At 43.5% G+C, this 25000-nt stretch overlaps 1 protein-coding gene across 1 annotated transcript in view; it reads right to left on the bottom strand.

Moving 5' to 3' along the window:
- The window catches only part of tecpr2 (tectonin beta-propeller repeat containing 2), a 152072-nt gene that overhangs the window by 28686 nt on the left and 98386 nt on the right, over positions 1-25000 (bottom strand). Inside the window, exon 23 of the mRNA XM_056295835.1 lies at positions 15407-15542. Coding sequence (XP_056151810.1) covers positions 15407-15542 — 136 coding nt within the window. The remainder of the gene's footprint in view (positions 1-15406; positions 15543-25000) is intronic.

Raw genomic sequence — 25000 nt, 5'->3', positions numbered from 1 at the left:
GCCATTGCTGTTAGATAATTGGCCCATTGACGTCTACGGAGTTGACGTAACTCTCTCTTTCTAGGGCTCTGGGAAAAAACAGTGGTTCGGCCTTGAGTAGCCTTGTCACGGAAGTGGCAAGGCGTCTCCTTCGAGATTGCCGGCCGGAGAAATGCAGTTGACGAATGCATACAGTACGAGGGTGGGTGTTTGAACTAGAATAGGGAGCGATTGGCCACTAAATTGGGAGGAAAAGGGAAAAATCAGAAATAAATTTATAAAAAAAGAACCACTGTCGAGAGGATTAAAAATATGTTCAGAACAAATATCTAGAAGATTAAAAATGTATTCAGAACCACTGTCTATGAGATTAAGAATATGTTCAGAGCCACTGTCTAGAACATTAAAAATATGTTCAGAGCCACTGTCTAGAAGATTAAAAATGCGTTCAGAGCCACTGTCTAGAAGATTAAAAATGTGTTCAGAACCACTGTCTAGAAGATGTGTTCAGAGCCACTGTCTAGAAGATTAAAAATACCACTGTCAAGAAGATTAACAATGTGTTCAGAACCAATGGCTAGAAGATTAAAAATGTGTTTATAACCATTTGTTAGAAGATGTGTTCAGAGTCACTGTTTAGAAGATTTTTTTTTTTAAATTTATTTCTGATTTTTCCCTTTTTTTTCTCCCAATTTAGTGGTCAATTGATCCCTATTTTAATTCAAACACCCACCCTCGTACTGCATGCATTTGCCAACTGCATCTCTCCGGCCGGCAGTCTCGAAGGAGACCGCCTCCCCACTTTCGTGACAAGGCGACTCCAGGCCGAACTACTGTTTCTTCCGACACACACAGAGACGCATTCACGTGACGAACACAAGCCGACTCCGCCCCCCTCCCGAAGACAGCGTTTGCCAATGATTGCTGCTTCATCGAGTCCGGCCATAGTCGGATCTGACGAGACCGGGGCGCGAACCCCAGTCCCCAGTGGGCAACTGCATCGACACAAAGCCGATGCTTAGACCGCTACACCACCGCGGACCACTGTCTAGAAGATTTAAAATACCGATGTCTAGAAGATTAAACATGTGTTCACAACCATTGTCTAGAGGATTACAAATATGCTCAGAGCCACCATCCAGAAAATTAAAAATGTGTGGAGAGTCACTGTCTAGAAGCTTAACAATATGTTCAGAACCACTGTCTAGAGGATTAAAGACGTGGTCACAACCGCTGTCTAGAAGATTAAAAATGTGTTCAGAGCCACTGTCTAGAAGATTAACAATACGTTCAGAACCACTGTCTAGATGATTAAAAATATGTTCAGAGCCACTGTCTACAAGATTAACAATAATGTTCAGAGCCACTGTCTAGAGGATTAAAGACGGGTTCAGAACCACTGTCTAGAAAATAAAAAATATGTTCAGAGCCACTGTTTAGGAGATAAAGAAAAAGTTCAGAACCACTGTCCAGAAGGTCAAAAATGTGTCCAGAAAACACTGTGTAGAAAATTAAACATATGTTCACAGCCAGTCTAGAGGATTAAAAACGTGTTCAGAAACACTGTCCAGAAGGTTAAAAATGTGTCCAGAAACACTGTCTAGAAGATTAAAAATATGTTCAGAGCCACTGTCTAGAGGATAAAAATGTGTTCAGAACCACTTTCTAGAGGATTAAAAATATGTTCTGAGCCAATGTCTAGAAGATTAAAAATGTGTTCAAAAACACTGTCCAGAAGGTTAAAAATGTGTTCAGAACCACTGTCTAGACGATTAACAATGTGTTCTGAACCACTGTCTAGAATATTAAAAATGGGTTCAGAGCCACTGTCTAGAAGATTTAAAATACCACTGTCTAGAAGATTAAACATGTGTTCACAACCATTGTCTAGAGGATTACAAATATGCTCAGTGCCACCGTCCAGAAAATTAAAAATGTTTGGAGAGTCACTGTCAAGAAGCTTAACAATATGTTCAGAACCACTGTCTAGAGGATTAAAGACGTGGTCAGAACCGCTGTCTAGAAGATTAAAAATGTGCTCAGAGCCACTGTCTAGAAAATTAACAATACATTCAGAACCACTGTCTAGATGATTAAAAATATGTTCAGAGCCACTGTCTACAAGACTAACAATAATGTTCAGAGCCACTGTCTAGAGGATTAAAGACGGGTTCAGAACCACTGTCTAGAAAATCTAAAATATGTTCAGAGCCACTGTTTAGGAGATAAAGAAAAAGTTCAGAACCACTGTCCAGAAGGTCAAAAATGTGTCCAGAAACACTGTCTAGAAGATTAAACATATGTTCAAAGCCACTGTCTAGAGGATTAAAAATGTGTTCAGAAACACTGTCCAGAAGGTTAAAAATGTGTTCAGAACCACTGTCTAGACGATTAACAACGTGTTCTGAACCACTGTCTAGAATATTAAAAATGTGTTCAGAGCCACTGTCTAGAAGATTAAAAATGTGTCCAGAAACACTGTCCAGAAAATTAAAAATGTGTTCAGAACCACTGTCTAGAAGATTAAAAATGTGTTCAGAGCCAAAATGTCTAGAAAATTAAAAATATGTTCAGAGCCACTGTTTAGGAGATAAAAAAAAGTGTTCAGAACCACCGTCTAGTAGATTAAAAATGTGTTCAGAACCACTGTCTAGTGTCCTTGAATGGTGCTGTGGTTGGAATATTGTGTGTGTGTGTGTGTGTGTGTGTGTGTGTGTGTGTGTGTGTGTGTGTGTGCACGCTTGCACTTGTTTAGTTGGGGCCCAAGATTTCTTCTCATGTGTCAGTTGACCAAAACACACACATAAAGGTTGCACACACACACACACACACACACACACACACACACACACACACACACACACACACACACACACACACACACACAGCTGTAGGTACGTGTTGTAGGTCAACACAACATCCAGGCCAGACTGCAGGGCTGTGTGTCTATCTATAGATGTATGTCTCTATCTATAGAGCGGTCCCAGCCAATCATAGCTGGGCAGACAGTGATTATTTCTGAGCCAGTGACGTGATTCCCTGGGTTGGATTTCATTACTGTACCGCAACATGACCCAGTCAGCAGGTCAAATGTAAGGAAAACTTTGTCAGACAAGTGAATAAACACAACCCTAACATAAAAACTACTAGACTACTTTTCATAATTGTTTAACAAACTTAATTAACCAGGTTAAAAAAAAATCTAGTTGACATGAAAATCTAATTTACAAGGGAAACCTGGCTAAGACAGACACAACATGTACCATCTTAAATAAATAACATAACGTTTATATATATACACTCACTGGCCACTTTATTAGGTACACCTTGCTAGTTCCGGGTTGGACCCCCTTTTGCCTTCAGAACTGCCTTAATCCTTCGTGGCATAGATTCAACAAGGTACTGGAAACATTCCTCAGAGAGTTTGGTCCATATTGACATGACAGCATCACGCAGTTGCTGCAGATTTGTCGGCTGCACATCCATGATGCGAATCTCCCGGTCCACCACATCCCAAAGGTGCTCTATTGGATTGAGATCTGGTGACTGTGGAGGCCATTTGAGTACAGTGGACTCATTGTCATGTTCAAGAAACCAGTCTGAGATGATTCGAGCTTTATGACATGGCGCGTTATCCTGCTGGAAGTAGCCATCAGAAGATGGGAACACTGTGGTCATAAAGGGATGGACATGGTCAGCAACAATACTCAGGTAGGCTGTGGCGTTGACACGATGCTCAATTGGTACTAAGGGGCCCAAAGTGTGCCAAGAAAATATCCCCCACACCATTACACCACCACCACCAGCCTGAACCGTTGATACAAGGCAGGATGGATCCATGCTTTCATGTTGGTGACGCCAAATTCTGACCCTACCATCCGAATGTCGCAGCAGAAATCGAGACTCATCAGACCAGGCAACGTTTTTCCAATCTTCTATTGTCCAATTTTGGTGAGCCTGTGCGAATTGTAGCCTCAGTTTCCTGTTCTTAGCTGACAGGAGTGGCACCCGGTGTGGTCTTCTGCTGCTGTAGCCCATCTGCCTCAAGGTTCGACGTGTTGTGCGTTCAGAGATGCTCTTCTGCATACCTCGGTTGTAATGAGTGGTTATTTGAGTTACTGTTGCCTTTCTATTAGCTCGAACCAGTCTGGCCATTCTCCTCTGACCTCTGGCATCAACAAGGCATTTTCGCCCACAGAACTGCCGCTCACTGGATATTTTCTCTTTTTCGGACCATTCTCTGTAAACCCTAGAGATGGTTGTGCGTGAAAATCCCAGTAGATCAGCAGTTTCTGAAATACTCAGACCAGCCCGTGTGGCACCAACAACCATGCCACGTTCAAAGTCACTTAAATCACCTTTCTTCCCCATTCTGATGCTCGGTTTGAACTGCAGCAGATCATCTTGACCATGTCTACATGCCTAAATGCATTGAGTTGCTGCCATGTGATTGGCTGATTAGAAATTTGCGTTAACGAGCAGTTGGACAGGTGTGCCTAAAGTGGCCGGTGAGTGTATATATATATATATATATATATATATATATAAAAATCACATTTTGTGTCTACTAGGAGAAAACTCTTAATGAACAGAAGAACTTCTTGTTACTGTTCCAGATTATAGAGGATGCTCTAGGCCATGTTCTAAAACCTGTTCTCTAAACTAAGTCAGATTAAGCTATGTGAAAAAGAATTAGTATCTTAAATCATACACTGTAGATTAATGGTGAAATTACCATAATTCAATAAAATGAAGCCCATCACATCTGTCGACACAAGCACACGCTATGGGGCAGAAGACCTCAGAGGGTTCCTTTCTGGGACAATGTTGTGGAGCTCCTAAGCTTCATGCACTGACCCAAAACAAACTTGCTACCTCCACAATAACTCAGTCATTCTGTTTTGCTGGACTCAAGCTGTGTGTGTGTGTGTGTGTGTGTGTGTGTGTGTGTGTGTGTGTGTGTGTGTGTGTGTGTGTGTGTGTGTGTGTGTGTGTGTGTGTGTGTGTTTGTCTTTCTGGACTGACTGGGGTTGTCTTTCTGGAATCACCGGGCTTGTCTTTGTGGACTGATTCTTTCTGGAGTCACTGGGTTGTTTTTCTGGACTGATTCTGTTTTTCTGCACTGGCGGTGCAGGCTATTCCCACCACCACAACAACATTAGCGACTCCACTCTTCGAGAAGACTACCACCCTGTCATTCATATTTATCTTATAAACTAAGTCATTAACCATCAACAACACAGAACTAGTTCTCTTCCATTTGCTTTATCACCTATGATCAAGTAAAGGTTGGATCTGTTGTAAAACAGGACCTTCAAATGTTAAAACAAAGGGGGAAAGACTTAATGTCACCATTTCTTCAGGTTTTCAGTTATTCTTCCACATGCTCTCGCCACTACATGGTTTAACAGCAACATCATGTCTTCATGTTGAGGGATGATTCAACCACAGAATCAGAAAGTTGGCCTGCCTCTCGTTCCAGGAACAGAAGGTCAAAAGAAATGTCCATGTTTGTCAAAAAAGGATGAGAGACCAATCTATCAAGTTCTGGGTGTATACATGATCTATGTAGACATGCACATCTAAACATGATGTAAAAGCTTCAGGTAACCAACTGAATGATTAGCAGCATTGACACGTTATTAGCTCAGATCATTGTGTTTTGTACCCCAGAATTGTGACCTGTCTGTCTTTCAGTCTGGCTCTCCTGTTTGGTACACAGCCTGTATGTAGTATGTAGGGCAGTCTGTATGTAGTATGTATGCAGAGTATGTAGTATGTAGGGCAGTCTATATGTAGTATGTAGGGCAGTCTGTAGACCGCTTGCTGTCTGCCTTTAACCTTTATGTTATAACACATGAGGCTCTCCAAAGCACATATATTGTTTCCCTAAATCTGCCACACACACACACACACACACACACACACACACACACACACACACACACACACACACACACACACACACACACACACACACACACACACACACACACTTTCAGTTGTCCACAGCAGTAGTTTCAGAGCCATGTCCATGGGCAAATGGATGGTAATTATCGGTGAAGTAATAATAATAATAACAATGATAATAAGGTCCGTAGAGTTCAACCCTTCCTCCACATCGCACGGACCAGGCAACGCAAGTATGGCAAGCCAGCAATACAAGCGGCCAAAGGGGCTCTGACAATTAAACACAATGATGCAATTACGACTAACTAAATCACCATAACGCATCGGTCGTCGCGCGGGTCAACAAGGACCACGATCCCCAGTGAAGAACCAGGCTGGGATCGAAAAGTTTGCTACTGGAACAAACTCTACCCACCAAGTAGTAGAGGAACACCACACTGAAGACATTCCTCACAGTGGCCTTCTATGTACAACAACTAAAAAACTAACAAAAAGAACAAGACTGAAATGGTCTAGGGAAAGTATAAAGATGTCATGGAAGCATTCTACACTGCTTCACTAAACCCGACAGTAACGTCAACGTCCAAAGCTGCCTACAACATCTGGTGAGAAAAACACCCCACGGACAGATTAAATCTGAATGCCAACAAACTCCACAATGTCAGGCGCGACATCATTAAAAATCAAAGACTAACAGATCTGGAACTCGAAAACATATGGAAAAAGATCAGAGAGAGCATCCCCTACATGTACATTGAGGAGCTAAATATCAAGAAACCAGACGAGACAGCAACAACTGGGGAAGAGGAAGAGGAACAAGCAGAAACCACCATCACGGACCCTCCAGAAGTACAACACCAAGCAGAGGCAGTCCAGGAAGAATACAATAAGAAAGAAGTAGAGATGACAGTAAGCACCAGGCAGAGATGGGAAACCCTGAAAGAAATTCCTATCGAAGAAAGACTAATAATCCCAAAGCTCAAGAAAGACCATCACTCCAAAGAAGCCATCAGACTCGCCAACGAAGCCATTCAAATCATCAAGGACGAGATGACAAGACCGTTGAACCTAACAGAACTCAACCAGCTCATATATGCGACCGCTTCAGCCATAGCAGACAGAGTAGAAAATAGACCAAGGCAACAACAGGAACGGAAGAGAAAACCAGTTTGGAAGGAAAAAATTGAGAATGAGATTACGAAACTGTGGAGACAACTATCATTCCTGAGTGAAGTCGAGAAAAACTCCAACATCAAAGAGAGAAAAAGGACACAACTGGAACAAAAGCTCAACATCAAACAGAAGAATGATATATCCAATAGTCAAAAAGATGCTGAAACAACAGATTCAAGCAAAGGCACAGAGACTCAGGAGATTCGACAAGAGGAGCAAGTTCTTCCGCCAAAAAAGATGCCAAACTTTTGTATTGTGAGCTGGGCATAAAGAAGATAGACACCAACGAACCACCTACAATCGAAGAAGTCGAGGAGTTCTGGAGTAAGATCTGGGAGAACAACAAAAGACACAATGAGGGATCTACATGGATCCAGCAACAACAGGATCAATACAAACACATACAGAACCAAGAATGGTCAGATATCAACACCACTGAGACCACTGCTACCATCAACAAGACCAACAACTGAAAGGCACCAAGGATAGACAGAATTGTCAACTTCTGGATCAAGAACCTGCCCAGCATCCACGAAGACCTCACATGGGCCTACAATGACATCATCAAGAATCCAAAGAAATGTCCCAAATGGCTCACATGGGGAACCACGTACCTGCTCCCGAAGACAGAGGAGACACAGAACCCAAAGAATTACAGACCCATCATCTGCCTACCAACATATACAAGATCATCACCTCCATCATCACAGAGAGGACCTATAGCTTCCTTGACAAAAACAACTTGTTACCAGCAGAACAGAAGGGATGTAAGAAAGGTAGCTACGGATGCAAGGACCAGCTACTCATCAATAAAGCCATATTGCAAGAGGTCAAATCGAAGAAAAATAACTTGTCAAAAACATGGATTGACTACAGCCACTTCCACCGAGTTGACTGATTCACTGCCAGCTGTTTCCAGCTTCTGCCTTTGTGAGAGGTATATTCGTGAGATCGACAACTTTTATTTTGTTACTATCTCTTCTCTGTATTCTGCCCTAACCTCTTCATTTTGTTCTGATTTAGCTATTTTCTGTGATTAGTTCACTTATTGCTAGATGCTCTAGTTTTCTTTCTTATACGACAGGCAGCTTCTCATTCCTAGTTTGTTACTAGCTTTGAGCTTAGCCTGGCTTAGCAGTTAGCTCTATTACATTCGCAGTCAAAGCAGCCTCGTTAAAACGATGGTTTGTGGTGATTGCACTGTAGTTACAGATAGGTTGTCTCTACTAGAAAGACGTGTCCGTGAGTTAGAGAAGCTGCTTTCGGCTAGGTTTATGTTAGATGTGACGGGCACTCCAGATAGCCTTAGCCCCGGGCCTGACAGCAAACCTGCTATTGTTAGCACTAGCTCAGCTTCCTCGGCGGAGTTTGTCTCTGTTTACTGGCGTGGGAAGGCTTGCAAGAGCAAGCCATCGGTCATGTGGCCTGGTCTGCAGTCACCTCTCCCGACTGCAGGTAATTAGAGAGCCTGTTAGGTTTAAATCTAGTGCAGATGTGGAATCAAGTAGTTTAATTAATATGATTAGTCAGGGCATTTCTCATAGTGTAGATTATCAGTCTGATAGCTTGGTCTATAACATTGAGACTGTCTCCCTACCCTGCTGTATTGCGCCCAAGCTCTCCTCTCCTAAATGTGTGAATCACAATAATCTAATAATTACTCCTACCACTGGTAGTGGTGAAATGTGCAATGAAGTACCTAATAATCTACAGAACCAAACATCTAATGTTATCAAGAATGTGACCACATATCGTCCAAAGCGCTGGTTGTCAAAATTGTCAACAAGGTGTCTAATTCCAATTAATCTTTCACCTATTGGTAGCTCTAAAGTTCTGCCTACTACTGATCACGTCCACAAGAGGCTTAAATTTGGTTTCATAAATATCAGATCACTGTCTACAAAAGCCTTAATAATAAATGATCTGATTCTTGAACATAGTTTCGATATGATTGGGTTATGTGAAGCATGGCTGAAACCAAATGTTTTCCTTCCCTTAAATGAAGCTTCCCCACCTGTCTACCCTTATGCCCATGTAGCTCTGGCAAATAAAAAAGGTGGGGGTGTTGCCTTAATATATAAATCTATTTTCAATGTGACTTCTAGACTTGAATCTAAATTCCAGTCTTTTGAGGCTCTTGTTCTTGGTCCATCTCCCTCAGCCATGAATAGACTCGGCTCAGTCCAAATTGTGATACTCTACCTCCCTCCTGGCTATTACTCATTATTTCTTGAAGAATTTGGAGAATTTGTCTCAGGCCTTGTTACTCACTCTGATGAGATTCTAATTCTTGGTGATTTCAATATTCATCTGAATAAGGCTGCTGATCCTCTAAGTAAAGCCTTTCTGGCACTAGTTGATACTTTTGGGTTCACTCAGTTTGTTCAAGAGTCGACTCATTGCAGCAGTAACACCCTTGATTTGGTTTTATCTAAAGGGATAGTCGTTTCTGATCTGAATGTCTTGCCAACCACACCTGCTGTGTCAGATCATTTTCTCATCAAATTTGAAGCATTATTGCCCTGTCCAGTTAATGTCAGCACATATGTAATTGCCACTCACAAGATTGGTCCCTCCACTGTAGCTGCATTTGGCCAGCAGCTGCCTGAAGTCTTGACTATTTCACTGTGGGAACTCTGTTGAAAATGTCACTAGTGACTTAAATGTGGCCCTCTCTAGTCTCCTCGATTCAGTTGCACCTCTCACTACCAGAGCTAGGCGACTAAAGAGGCCTACACCCTGGTTTAATGATAAAACACGTGCTCTTAAGCAGGCCTGCAGGAGACTGGAACGTAAATGGCGAAAATCAAAATTGGAAGTTTTTTATCTATCATGGCACGAGTGTTTATTGAAATACAAACGTGCCTTATCTGCTGCAAAAACAGTGTATCTCTCTCACTTAATCAATATTAATAAACATAACCCCAGATTTCTCTTTGACACTGTATCTAAACTTACTAAAAAGAAGCTGTCTATTAGCTGCTCACCATTCACAGCCCATGAATTTCTAGATTTTCTTCTGCAATAAGGTTGATGAGATCTAAAAAAAAAATAGTTTTTCAACTCCAGCTACTCCTGCAGACCCTCTCTTACCAAATTCATATCTATACAATGAGTCACTGACAGTCCGTGTTATTACAGCTTTTGAGACAATCTCTCTTGATACTTTGACTAAGTTTGTGTCAGCTTCTAAACCAACTGCTTGCCTACTTGACCCCTTACGAACAAAACTTTTTAAAGACCTCTGGCCTTTAAAAGGGACTTACAATGCTAGACATTGTTCATTTATCACTTACCACTGGCATTGTTCTCAGCAGTTTTAAGACAGCTGTGGTTAAACCTCTACTTTCGACCCATATAGAAGAAAACCATCTATATGGACCTTTTCAATCGGCTTTCAGGCCCCGTCACTCCACTGAAACTGCTCTGACCAGAGTGGTGAACGTTCTTTTACTAGCTATGGACTCTGGTTCCACTTCTGTGCTTCTACTACTGGACCTCAGTGCAGCCTTTGACACCATTGAGCACTGTATATTATTAGACAGATTAAAATTTAATTTTGGTGTCTCTGGCTTAGCTCTCTCTTGGCTTAAGTCCTACTTATCTGGAAGAACACATTGTGTCTGCTATAGTAATATTATATCAAAATTCTCTGACTTTAAATATGGTGTGCCTCAGGGCTCACTTCTTGGCCCTCTACTTTTCTATCTTTAAATTTCACCTCTTGGCCAATTTATACGCAGTTATGGAATAAATTTCCATTGCTATGCTGATGAAACTCAGCTGTATGTGTCTATAAGGGCCGATGATCATGCTCAAATGACTAATTAAGAGGTTTGCTTGGCTGCTGTGAAAACCTGGAAGTCACTTAACTTTCTACTTTTAAATTCGGATAAAAATGAGATGCTGGTCATTGGCCCTGCTAGACACAGACACCAATTTGATCAAGTAATGATAACAATCGACAACTCCGTGGTTTAACAAAGTGTGGCAGCCAAAAATCTTGGTGTTATGTTTGATCCCAGCCTTTCCTTTGATAAGCACATTAAAGACATCACGAAGACTGCCTTTTTTCACTTACATAACATAGCTAAAATTCGGTCTTTTCTCTCCATGGGTGATGCAGAGACTCTAATACATGCATTTGTTTCATCCAGACTTAATTACTGTAAAGTTCTGTTCTCAGGTCTGCCACATTCTAGTACTAAAAGTCTTCAGATGGTTCAGAATGCTGCTGCTAGAATCCTAACTAAATCTAGGAAATTTGACCATGTTACACCAATTCTTGCCTCCCTTCATTGGCTTCCTATCCATGTTAGATCAGAATACAAGGTGCTTCTGATGAATTATAAAATCCTAAATGGGCTTGCTCCATCTTACCTGTCTGATCTCTGTACATTCCATCTCGAGCTCTTCGCTCTCAAAATACAGGGCTCCTGTGTGTACCCAAAGTTAAAAAGAAGTCAGATGAGAAAAAGAGAACAAATCTCTCTGACCAAGGCACTTTTTCTCATCTGAAACTACTAACCTTGGACCAAAGAGCACCCAACAAAAATATATTACTTAACTACAGAGAGGACTGAGCACGCCACTGACTCCAAACACATTAAAAAGAAGTCAGCTGGTGGCAGGGCCTTTTCCTAAACTCATCTTTTTTGTCTTAGCTTACAATTAGCTGCTTTTAAGTTGAGTGCTTCACAACCTGTACTGCATGGCGGGTCGGTTTTCTGTCTCAATGAATTTACTAACCACTGTTCTGCCGACGAGTTTATAGAGTATATATTACGACTAATTGCTGACTTAATTGATTATGGCTAATGACTACTGCACCCTGTTCTCTTCTCTCACATGTCTTTTCTTTCTCTCTGAATGATGTCTTCTCCTTTCTCTTTTTCTGTGTGTGAATGGTGTCATGTGAGCCTCCCTTGTGTGCACGTGCAGTCGGTTCTCCTTCCAGATCTCCGTGGTGATGGTGGTCACCACTTGGACGCTGGCCTGGCATTCCCCTCATCACATTTTCTTTTTATATATCTTATAAATCCATATTCTTTTTTTACATGATGATGCTGGTCGCGTGGCTTGGGTCCTGGACTGTTCCGGTGGCGTCTGGACACTGCTCGGCATCCTGCGCATCATATTCTTCATAAATTTTAGAAGTCCATTATAATTCTGTTTATCCTCTTTCAATGTTGTATTGTGTAAATTGTGTAAACACAACATCTATTGCACATTGTCTGTATTGGGAGAGAGATCCTCCTCTGTTGCTCTCCCTGATGTTTCTTCCTGTTTTTTCTCCCTGTTAAAGTTTTTTTTTTTTAGGGAGTTGTTCCTTATCCGATGAGAGGGTCTAAGGACAGGATGTTGCTGTTAAGCCCACTGAGGCAAAATTGTAATTTATGATATTGGGCTATACAAATAAAATTGACTTGACTTGACTTGACTTGACTACAGCAGGGGTGGCTAACCATGTGCCATGGAGAGCCATATGTATGCAGGTTTTCATTCCAGCCGGACTCCACACCAGGTGATTTCACTGATTAGCAATGCTTCAACCAAAGAGGCAGAATGTATCAGTGAAATCACCTGGTGCAGAGTCGGGTTGGAATGAAAGCTTGCATACATACACATGCCTCTCCATGGCACATGGTTAGCCACCACTGGACTACAGGAAGGCATTTGACAGCATGCCACACTCCTGGATAGAGAAGAGGCCAAGCTCTACAGTCTGCCCAACAATTGTCAAATTCATCACGGAGAGCGCGAAGACCTGGACGACCAACCTGAATCTCCATCATGCAGAGGGTTGTTAACATCGAGACTGATCAACATCAGAAGCGGAATATTCCAAGGGGACTCACTATCACCACTGCTCTTCTGCCTTGCACTAGCGCCACTCAGTAATCTACTGAACAACAGCAGCTATGGGTACAAATCACAGAACGGCAAACTGACCCACCTGTTCTACATTGACGACCTCAAGACATTTACCAAGGACGACAATCAGCAGAAAGGTCTACTCACCATCGTCAAGACCTTCAGCGATGGCCAAAGCCACTTTCAAGAAAGGAAGACTTACCAAGACTGCAGACTTAGACCTTGACACTGACACCATAATCAAAGAGCTAGACCAAGATAGCACATACAAGTACCTAGGAGTGAATGAAGGAGACGGCATACAACACTCAACTATGAATGAGAAGATCCGGAAAGAGTACCACAGGAGAGTGCGTATGGCACTGAAGAGTGAACTCAATGCGGCTAACAGAATTGAAGCTATCAACACCCTAGCGATACCTGTAGTGACGTACAGCTTCAACATCATCAATTGGAAACTGAATGACATCAACAGACTAGACACCAAGACAAGAAAGATGCTGACCATGGAGAAGATGCACCACCCGAAAGCAGATGTCAACAAGCTGTACCTACCAAGAGCTTCAGGAGGACGAGGCCTAGTCCAACTTGAACTGACCTTCAAGACTACCACTATCTGGCTGGATGCATACCTGACAAAAGCAGAGGACCCACTCCTCCGAACAGGAAAAGATCAGATCTACTCCATCAATAAAAAAGCTGTGCAATTCAAGAAAGAGCTTGATGTCCCAGAAACCCCACCAACAGAAAATGAGGCAACTACCATCTACGCCAAATGAGTGAAGCAGAAGCCAAAATACCATGGCCAGCGGCAACTGCAAAAAACCCGGGAGGACAAAGCAATGCACGGGAAGTACCCAAAAAGAATAAAAGACACAGACGTGGACCAACAAAAGACACACCAGTGGCTGAGGAGCACCAGGCTGAAAGCAGAGACAGAGGGCTTGATAATCGTTGGACAAGACCAGAGCCTGGCAACCAGATCCTATCACCATCGCATCATCAAAGATGGAACAGACCCAAAATGCAGAATCTGTAGAATGTACGAAGAAACCATCGACCACATTGTCTCAGGCTGCCTGGAACTGGCAAAGACCAAGTACATGTACAGGCACAACAAGGCAGCAGCATACCTGCACTGGAAGATCTGCAGGAGTTACAAGATCAAGACGACTGAGAAGTGGTACGAACATCAGCCAAAAACGGTTACTGAAAACAATGACGTCACCATCCTCTGGGACATGCCCATCCACACTGACAGAGAGATAAAAGCCAACAAGGCCGACATCGTTATCGAGGACAGGAAGTAAATGAGGTGCATGCTCATCGACATGGCAATACCATTCGAAGAAACACCTGAAAGTCACAGAGAAGCTGACTAAGTACAAAGACCTGGAGATTGAAATCAACAGAATGTGGGGTATGAAGACCAAAACAACACCAGTTGTGATCGGAGCTCTAGGACTCATGAAGAGGATGGAAAAGTTCACCAACCATATCGCAGGCAACATCAACATCTGTGCAGTCCAGAAGCTCGCCCTACTCGGAACAGCCCACATATTATGACGAGTACTGTCAATCAAGTGACATCTGCCCTATAGTGTCTTAGGTCCATAGTTTGGACCCGGCTCTACAGGATGTAAATCAGGAAACATGAAAGAAGAAATAATAATAATAATAATAATAATTATGGGTGAAGTAATAATAATAACAATAACACGTTTCCTGTTTTACATCCTGTAGACCTGGCTCTACAGGATGCAAAACAGGAAACGTGAAAGAAATAATAATAATAATATTATTATTATTATGGGTGACGCAATAGTAATAATAATAGTAATTATGGGTGAAGTAATAATAGCAATAATAATGATGGTGAAGTAACAACAACAACAACAACAATAATTATTATCATGGGTGAAGTAATAATAAGAGTAATTATCGATGACGTAATAATAATAATAGTAATTATGGGTGAAGTAATAATAATAGCAATAGTAATTATCGATGAAGTAATAACAATGATAATAATAATAGTAATTATGGGTGAAGTGAGGGTGTATTTTCTAAGAAGGTTCAGAGTTGTAACATCTGATAGTGCTGCATGAAAACATCTGGATTATGACCTAATAACAAATCTCACAATTACTTGAATGGGTTCCCATGCCTTGTTTTGTATGATCCTCCTGTTCTGTTCTGTCCATTGTCCACATTAGGAGGAGATAAGAAGGCAAAACTGCACCAGAGTTTAACTCTTATAGTGGGCAGCGTATTCATATCAGCGTGTTCACATACTCTGAAGAAATTCCAATATAGAAGCAGCTTTAATAAACCTCTGTTAGTTTCAGCTTCTCTAGCTTATCTAAATCTCTCAATCTGTCATCAAGATGTTGTCACTTAGCTTGGACACCAGCACGTTCAAGTAGGCCAACAATAACCCGACTGTAGAATATTCTCTTTGGTGACCTACCGAGCTGACTGAGGTCCAGTGGGGTCCAGTGCATACCAGTAGGACACGTAGGGGACAAAGGGCGGATGTGGACATAGCCGTGGGTGTCCAGACCCCACAGAGCATCTCCACATGCTGACAAGTGGCTCAGCTCCACCTGGACACCAACAACAGGAGATGTAGTAATTGGTTAGAATATGACTGAGGAGACAGAGACAATATGATTACAGGATAATGAAGACCATGACAGAGTGTAATGCCTAATAACTAAGGTGTGAACAGCTCTCCCACTGCATTACAGACTAACTAAGGTCTATAATAACTAAGGTCTCCCACTGCATTACAGGCTAAGGTCTATAATAACTAAGGTCTCCCCCTGCATTACAGACTAAGGTCTATAATAACTAAGGTCTCCCACTGCATTACAGACTAAGGCCTATACTAACTAAGGTCTCCCACTGCACTACAAACTAACTAAGGTCCATAATAACTAAGGTTTCCCACTGCACTACAGACTAACTAAGGTCTATAATAACTAAGGTCTCCCACTGCACTACAAACTAACTAAGGTCTATACTAAGGTCTCCCACTGCACTACAGACTAACTAAGGTCTATAATAACTAAGGTCTCCAACTACACAACAGACTAACTAAGGTCTATACTAACTAAGGTCTCCCACTGCACTACAAACTAACTAAGGTCTATAATAACTTAGGTCTCCCAATGCACTACAGACTAACTAAGGTCTATAATAACTAAGGTCTCCCACTGCACTACAGACTAACTAAGGTCTATAATAACTAAGGTCTCCCACTGCACTACAGACTAACTAAGGTCTATAATAACTAAGGTCTCCCACTGCACTACAAACTAACTAAGGTCTATAATAACCCTAGGTCTCCCAATGCACTACAGACTAACTAAGGTCTATAATAACTAAGGTCTCCCACTGCACTACAGACGAACTAATGTCTATACTAACTAAGGTCTCCCACTGCACTACAGACTAACTAAGGTCTATAATAACTAAGGTCTCCAACTACACTACAGACTAACTAAGGTCTATAATAAGGCCTCCCACTGCACTACAGACTAACTAACGTCTATACTAACTAAGGTCTCCCACTGCACTACAGACTAACTAACGTCTATACTAACTAAGGTCTCCCACTGCACTACAGACTAACTAACGTCTATACTAACTAAGGTCTCCAACTACACTACAGACTAAATAAGGTCTATAATAACTAAGGTCTCCCACTGCACTACAAACTAACTAAGGTCTATAATAACTAAGGTCTCCCACTGCACTACAGACTAACTAAGGTCTATAATAACTAAGGTCTCCCACTGCACTACAGACTAACTAAGGTCTATAATAACTAAGGTCTCCCACTGCACTACAGACTAACTAAGGTCTATAATAACTAAGGTCTCCTACTGCACTACAGATTAAGGTCTATAATAACTAAGGAAATGTAGTGTAGTGTTGTTTTTTGTTTTTCTTGCCCTTTTGTCTGTGTTTAAGTGGGAGAGTACTGCTGGCGTCGTGTGTGGCTGCAGCGTCTCCCTCTCGTAGCCCCGCTTCTCATCCACCCCTGTATGTCTGTGTTATGTTTATCTGTTTCACCCCGTTTATTGTAAAGCCACTCTGCGTGTTAGAAAAGCGCTATATACGTTTAATTTATTATATTATTATTAGTGTTTCACTTTACTTTGATACTCAATCTTATTGAGACTTATATCAATCTTATTTAAGTGGATCCTATCTCCACCCCTGTGGGCTTCCTCTTTGGCCTGATGAAGCTGCCTGGGTTTAGCTGAGAACCAGGGCTTATTGCTGTTAAAGGTACAGAAGGTTTTGGTGGTCACACATGTCCTCACAAAAGCTGATGTAAGATGTCACAGTGTCAGTAAGTTCGTCCAGGTCTGTAGATGTAGCCTCAGAAACACTCCAGTCAGTGCAGTCGAGGCAAGCCTGGAACTCCAGTTTTGACTCACTGGTCCATTTCCTCACAGTTTTGACCACAGGGTTTACAGGTTTTAGTTTCTGCCTGCAGGTTGGGATCAGATGAATCAGACAGTGATCAGAGAGACCCAGGGCTGTACGGGGGACAAAGTGATAGGTGTCCTTTAATATTGTGTAGCAATGATCCAGAGTGTTTTGTCTCTGGTGGGACATTGAACATGCTGTCTGTATTTTTTAGCAGTTTGTGGCTGAGGTTTGCTCTGTTAAAATCCCCAAGGATAACGAGTAGGGAGTCTGGATATTTGTGCTCCATGTTTGTAATTTGACCAGCGAGGTGTTTTAATGCCCGTTAACACAGGTCTGGGGTGGATATAGACACCGGCCAGAATACATGATGAACATTCCCATGGTGAACAGAATGGTTTAGAGTCAATGAAAAAGGTCTCTAAGTGAGGGCTGCATGGTTTCTTCAACATTGTCACATCCGTACATCAACCTTCATTTATATGCCCCCACCCCGTCTTTTTCCTGATAGTTACGTATCACAGTCCACCTTGAGGAGTTGGAACTGTGGCAGATGAAGTGTACTGTCCGGTATGTGCTCACTAAACCAGGTTTCAGTGAGACACACGGAGACAGATCTGGAAAAGTCCAAGTTTTTTTCCATTTAGGAGCAGCAGTTTGTCCATCTTGTTGGCCAGAGAGCGGAATTCGCCAGGTGGATTGATGGAAGGGCGGTTCTAAATCCCTGCTGTCTGAGTTTAACGAGCACTCCGGCCGCTTACCCCTTCGGCATCTTCGTCGTAGTCCGCACACGGCTGTACCGATCAAGACCTCGGCAAGACTTTCATTAAAATGTTCAATTAAAGTTGTTAAAAAGGTGTGTTCAGTTTGTCTGTGATCAGTAAGTGGAGGCTGGAACCTAAACAAATAAACAAAAACAGAAAAAGTACAAGAGCACAGAACCGAGGCAACTTTCCATGTCGCTATCTTGATGGCGCAGTACATGATGGGACCCTTATTCTCTCTGGACCACCGTGCGGCGATACTTGGGATTTTGTCTCGATCTTGACATTTGAGCAGGTGTATCAATCAGGACAGGTCTCGGTCTCTGGTCTTCAAGTGGATGGAGTGCAGAAACCCAATGTGCCTGCACTGCTATCAGGGGCTCAGTGAAATGCTTCTGTCCCAGGGTGGCTGGGATCAACTAGCAAAAAAAGTTTACAGGGTCGTTTCCCTCGCAGCCTTCTCAAAGATTAACTACACGTATATTGTTGCGTCGGCTGTAGTTTTCCAGTTGATCAACCTTCTCCATTAAAAAGACATTTTCCTTACTCAACTTGATAACACGTGAGTCCAGCTTCACCAACTGGTCCTTCGCTGCGCCAACACGCTTTCAGAACATGCCTTATACATAAGATATAGTCCACATGTGTGCACGTTCCTCCAATCTCATACGTCATCCTGTGTTCCTCTCTTTTCTTGAAATGTGTATTCACCACAGCCATTTCCATCCTTTTCACAAAATCCACCACCATCTGTCCTTCCACATTTCTCTCCTTGACTCCATACCTACCCATCACCTCCTCATCACCTCTGTTCCCTTCACCAACATGCCCATTGACGTCCGCTCCAATCACCACTCTCTCCCCCTTGGGTACCCTCTCCACCACGTCATCCAACTCACTCCAGAATTCTTCTTTCTCTTCCATCTCATACCTAACTTTCGGGGCATATGCACTGATAACATTCACCAATACACCTTCGATATCCAGCTTCATACTCATCACTCCGTCTGACACTCATCAATATACCTTCGATGTCCAGCTTCATACTCATCACTCCATCTGACACTCTCGTCACCTTCAGCACACTCTTGACATACTCTTCTTCTTGACACTTCTGATGCTCCTGGCCTTACTCCATTTCCACCTGGTCTCTTGCACACACAGTATACCTACCTACCTTTCTTCTTTCCATCATTTCAGCTAGCTTTCTCCCTTTACCAGTCATAATGCCAACATTCAAAGTTCCGACTCTCACCTCCACACTCTTACCCTTCCTCCTCTCCTGCTGCCACTGTACATGCCTTCCCCCTCTCCTTCTCCGTCACCCAATATTTTTTAAAACATAAAAATATCAACATTTTTCATGAGAAAAAAAGTCAAAATTTTTCATGAGAAAAATATTGTCTATAATGGATCTGTCTGGTACACAGTATGACTGGTCTCTGTTGATTATTAATTCCAGAAAGTTTTTAAGCCTGTTGGCAAGCACTTTTGAAAGAAGTTTGTAGTCTGTACATAACAAAGCCACCGGTCTCCAGTTCTTAGGTAAAGCCAAATCTCCGTTTTTGGGTTAAAGTGAAAGAACTGCATGCCGACAGGATGCCAGTAACAGGCCTGTCTGAGAACACTCCGGAAGCACCTTCCACAGGTCGGCTCCCAAACACTTTCAGAAGTGCTCATAAAAGTCTGCAGGCAGTCCATCCAGTCCAGGGACTCGACCAGAAGCCATCTGACCCACAGCAGCAGTGAGCTCTTGCAGGGAGATGTTGGCATCCAGGATGGCTCTGTCCTCTGAGCTCAACTGAGGAAGCCCCTGCAGCAGCTCGCCTGCACACTCTCTGTTACAGTCCTCCACCCTGAAGAGGGCACTGTAGAACTCTACAGCATGTTGTCTCATCTCAACCAGGTCAGTCGTCACCATACCATCAGTGAGGCAGAGACAGACCATTTGTTTGGTCTGAGAGATGGACTTCTCCAGGTGAAAGGAGAAGAAGGTGGGAGCATCCATGTTTCTAACGCCAGCGAACCTTGACCTGGCCAAAGCCCCTTTAACTCTTTCATGTAAAAATTAACCTAATTCCTGTTTCTTTTGTTGAAGCCTGTGATTATCTGTGCTGTTGTAAGTGAATAGACTTTTTTCTAAATCCTTGATTTCTTTTTCTAAAGTCTGAATGAATCATGATTCTCAATGTTGAATGACATGACATTACATTACAGTCATTTAGCCGACGCTTTTATCCAAAGCGACTTACAATAAGTGCATTTAACGTAGGAAATCAGGAGAACTACTAGACATCAGAGGTCATAAGTGCATCTAAACAAGCATCTAAGAGCAAAACCAGTGCTAAAGTAAAAGCGCAAGAAAGAGATTTTTTTTTAAACGAGTGAATACAATAAGTGCTAAGAACAAGTAACAGGGTAGTAGTTCTTAAAGAGGTGAGTTTTCAACCTGCGCCGAAAGATGGGCAGGACTCGGCTGTCCTGACATCAGTGGGGAGTTCATTCCACCACTGTGGGGCCAGGACAGAACAGAGCCATGACCGGGTCGATCGGCAGCAAGGGGCTCTGAGCGACGGGGCAACCAGGCGTCCCGAGGCAGCAGAGCGAAGTGGTCGGGCGGGGGTGTAGGGCTTGACCATGGCCTGGAGATAGAAAGGAGCTGTTCCTTTCACTGCCCTGTAGACTAGCACCAGAGTCTTAAACTGGATGCGAGCAGCTACTGGGAGCCAGTGTAGGGACATGAGAAGGGGAGCTGTGTGGGAGAACTTTGGGCGGTTGAACACCAGACGAGCTGCAGCTTTCTGAACAAGCTCCAGAGGTCTGATGGCCGACGCTGGGGTGCCAGCAAGGAGGGAGTTGCTGACCAGAGCCTGGATGAGCACCTGTACTGTCTCGTCGGTGAGGAATGGGCGAATCCTCCTGATGTTATAGAGGAGAAATCTGCAGGAACGAGCAACTGATCCAATGTTTTCAGCAAACAACAGTTGGTCGTCCAGAATCACACCCAGATTCCTCACAGTCCGAGTTGGCGTCACCACGGTGTTGTCAATGGTGATGGTCAGGTCTCAGTGCGGGCAACCTTTCCCCGGGAGGAACATCAGCTCTGCCTTGTCCAGATTGAGCTTCAGGTGGTATAACTTGTATACTGTTGACAGAAAACTCGTATATATGCCTTGCCCACTTCCCACCACTGACTAAGGGACTCAAAGTTCCTCTTCCTTTTTTTCCAGATTCCCCAGAACGTCTCAAATTTCTGACAGAAATCACTGTCCTGAAGCAGCTTAACATTAAAGTGCCAGTATGAGCTACGTTTAGTGGTTGGTGAGCTGAAAGTCTAGAGTGACCAAGTGATGGTCAGTGAAACCCACTGGATGAATGGGACTGTTCAATAACCTGTTGCTAAACCTATGTGATATGTAAACCCTATCTTCAGGACTAAAGAGGTCACTTAGATCAGTGATGAAACGTTTCTGCCAATAAACGATGTGTCCAGATGAACTGATTCAACCCTGTTTGATTTTCTTACCTGGATTATTGAGCATGCATGAAGACATGTCATCAATTACATTCTCATGGCCTGAATAAGCTTGTTGTTCCCCTGCCTGCCCGCTTTATCCCTTTCTGCCTCGGGCTCAGTCGACGGGGTACTGCCCCCCCCCACGCAGAGCAACGACATTCGCTGACTCCTCATCCGGTGGAGCACCGGTGTTAGTGCGCTCCTCAGCTGGCCCGGCCCCTGTCTCAGGTCGCCCCTCGGCTGGCCTGTGAGGACAAGCGTTCCACTTGTGCCCCACATCCCCACACTCAAAACATTTAATGCTGCCTGTGCTGGCATACACCATGTAATGTCCCTCCCCATGTTTCACTCTGTAGGAAACCTCCAGCGTCTGTGCCAGACAATTCAGATGCATGAACACCTGTCTCAGGAGGGATCGGACATGTTTCAGCGAGCAACTGATGCAACGTTTGCAGCAAACGACAGTTGGTCATCCAGAATCACACCCAGATTCCTCACAATCCGAGTTGGCGTCACCACGGTGTTGTCAATGGTGATGGCCAGGTCTCGGTGCAGGCAACCTTTCCCCGGGAGGAACATCAGCTCTGTCTTGTCCAGATTGAGCCCCAGGTGGTGTGTTGCCATCCACTCCGAGATGTCAGTCAAGCACACAGCAATGCATGTCTCTACTTGTGTGTCAGAGGGAGGGAAGGACAAGATCAGCTGGGTGTCATCATCATAACAATGGTAAGAGAAGTCATGCGAGCGAATAACAGAACCCAGGGATGTCGTGTATAGACAGAAAAGGAGAGGACCCAGAACCGAACCCTGTGGAACGCCTGTAGTCAGTCTGTGAGGCTCCGACACAGATCCCCTCCATGTCACCTGGTAGGAGCGACCCGTCAGGTAGGATGCAAACATTGAGAGTGCAGAGCCTGTGACACCCAGCCCCTCGAGGGTAGAGAGGAGGATTTGGTGGTTCACTGTGTCGAACAAAGCTGACAGGTCCAGGAGTATCAGGACAGGGGAGAGAGTGTTTGCTCTTGCAGAGTGCAGTGATTCTGTCACTGCAAGGAGGGCCGTCTCTGTCGAGTGACCCACCTTGAACCCAGACTGGTTGGGGTCCAGGAGGTTGTTCTGGTGGAGGTACAAAAAAAGTTGGTTAAAGACAGCACGTTCGAGAGTTTTGGATAGAAAGTGTAGAAGGGAAACCGGTCTGTAGTTTTTGATGTCAGAGGGGTTAAGTGATGGTTTCTTGAGAAGGGGAGTGACTCTAGCAGTCTTGAAGGCAGATGGAAGGCATCTTGCCTGGATCAAATAAAATTTGATTTTACTTGCCCTTACCCTTCATCCAGTACCGACTATGCAGTGTCTTTGTCTATGTCTACATCTGCGTCCAAGTTTGTGTCATCATGTGAAGTTTTTATTTTGATCTTCAATTTTTTTTCCATTTAATAGCTGGGAGAGCTGACGTTGGATCGGCTGAGAGAGGTTGGTCTGCTGCTTGCTGTGGGCCCAGGGACTATGGTCCTGCTCGGAGCTGCGCCCGAGAGGAAACACCAAGGCAGTCTGGTGGCGGCCTCACCTAGCGTCGACTATATGGTGTTTTTGTCTGCGTTTGCGTTTGTGTCGACGTGTGGAGTGCAGAGAGGTGTGTCAAGGGTGTCTGGCTGGGAGAGCTTGTGTTGGATCAGCTGGGGGAGCCTGGTCTGCTGCGAGCTGTGGGCCAGGGACCACGGCCCTACCTGGAGCTGCGCCTGAAGAGGAAGCATCGAGGGCAGTCTGACAAGACACCGAGGTGGGACAGGCTAAGCTGACTGCTCGCCCTTCCGTGTTGCACTGAATGGACTGTGTTGTTGACTGTTTGTGTGCTTTGTTTTTTGTTTTGGTGGTGTCGTTTTTGGAAATTTTGGATATGTGTTTTTTTCGTTTGTGTTGCACTGCTGTGGTCTGGTTGAAACTAAATTTCGTTTGTTTTGTGTACGCAAGTACATGACAGAAATGACAATAAATTGTTCCTGATTACTTGCACTTACATGCAGTAGTTTAATATTTATAGACACTTGTTTAGATACTTCCATCATGTTCCTGCCCAGCCTATGGTATTGAGGATGCCTGAGGCTGAAATCAGGGAACAATCTCTAGGACTTGTTGAACGTCAGCCAGGACTTCCTCTGTCTACTCCTTCATCCTTTTTTTTTGCTCTTCATTTCTTTGCTTTCACAGCAGCAGTTTGGCTCTCAACAGGTGACATAATTCTCTTGCTGATGTTCTTCTATTTCTTCTTATTTCCTTGATGGATACTGATGTGGCTTGATGTCTGGTTACGTAATTCCTCCTCTTGGTGTTTTTTCAGCAGACATTTATAATAACTCAGCCCATACTCGTAGCATGCATTTTCGTCCTTGTGCTGGAAGAACAGAAGATGCAAACAAGACGGGGGACCACTGCTCTGTAGCGCCACTTGTGGGAAAACTACATTATTACCTTGAAGGCTCCATAGTAAGCAGAGTTCAAAATGCAGTGACAGATGTATCTCCAGAGTCTACAACTGGTCAAAAGGTGGATACTGCTAACCTCTTCCTACTTTAAAATAAAAACCAGATCTGTTTCCATAATAAAAATGGAATTTTAGTCTTATCCTCTGAGAGACACTCGCTACATGAACCTTGAAGGATAGCTTATTATCTAGTATGAAGCCAAGGTACTTAAAGTTAGAAGAAGTAGTTTCTTAAAAATCAATGTATAGTCTCATGCAAAAATAATCCCTCTCAGTCATCACTTGTGAGCCACTAGACGTGTATGGTGGTGCCTGTATCTACAGAGACCCTGTCCTCTGCCTGTGTTGTTATTTGTCTTAGTTTGCTGTGTATGGGATGTTTCTGGGCATTAAACACTTTGGGCAGGTGCCGGATCAAGATCGTAAACACGCATCCAAGAGGAAACTACAACAATGGCGGAAACAGCACCATAAATATGTAAATATAGCGATGCAAAAAGCCAAGCTGACATGGTGGTTCGAAAACGAGACTGAATCTGGGCTTGGCTTTCACCCGCTGGCGAGAACCGAAGGAGAGGATGGGGCTGAAGAACATCGCAGAGTTGGCCTGTACACTGGGATGTGTTCTGTTCTGGACATTGCAGTCAGGGGGTGTGTCCTTCTGGTGTCGTTGAGCCAGGGGGCAGGGGCCAACTTTGAACATTGACCCCTGCCCCCCGGTTTACAAACTGCAACTGAGAAATCCTACTTGTTCTACCTTTAAAGGAGGTGACTAATTCAATAAGGGTACTAACACATATAACCAGGAAGAGAGCTTTGGTTTTACAAGAGTTTAAAGCTACTTTCACATTACACAGCTTA

The sequence above is a fragment of the Lampris incognitus genome, chromosome 16, assembly GCF_029633865.1.
Source record: "Lampris incognitus isolate fLamInc1 chromosome 16, fLamInc1.hap2, whole genome shotgun sequence".
NCBI classification, from domain to species: domain Eukaryota; kingdom Metazoa; phylum Chordata; class Actinopteri; order Lampriformes; family Lampridae; genus Lampris; species Lampris incognitus.
The sequence above is the reverse complement of the archived record's forward strand: the minus strand, read 5'-3'. Positions and strand labels throughout refer to the sequence as shown.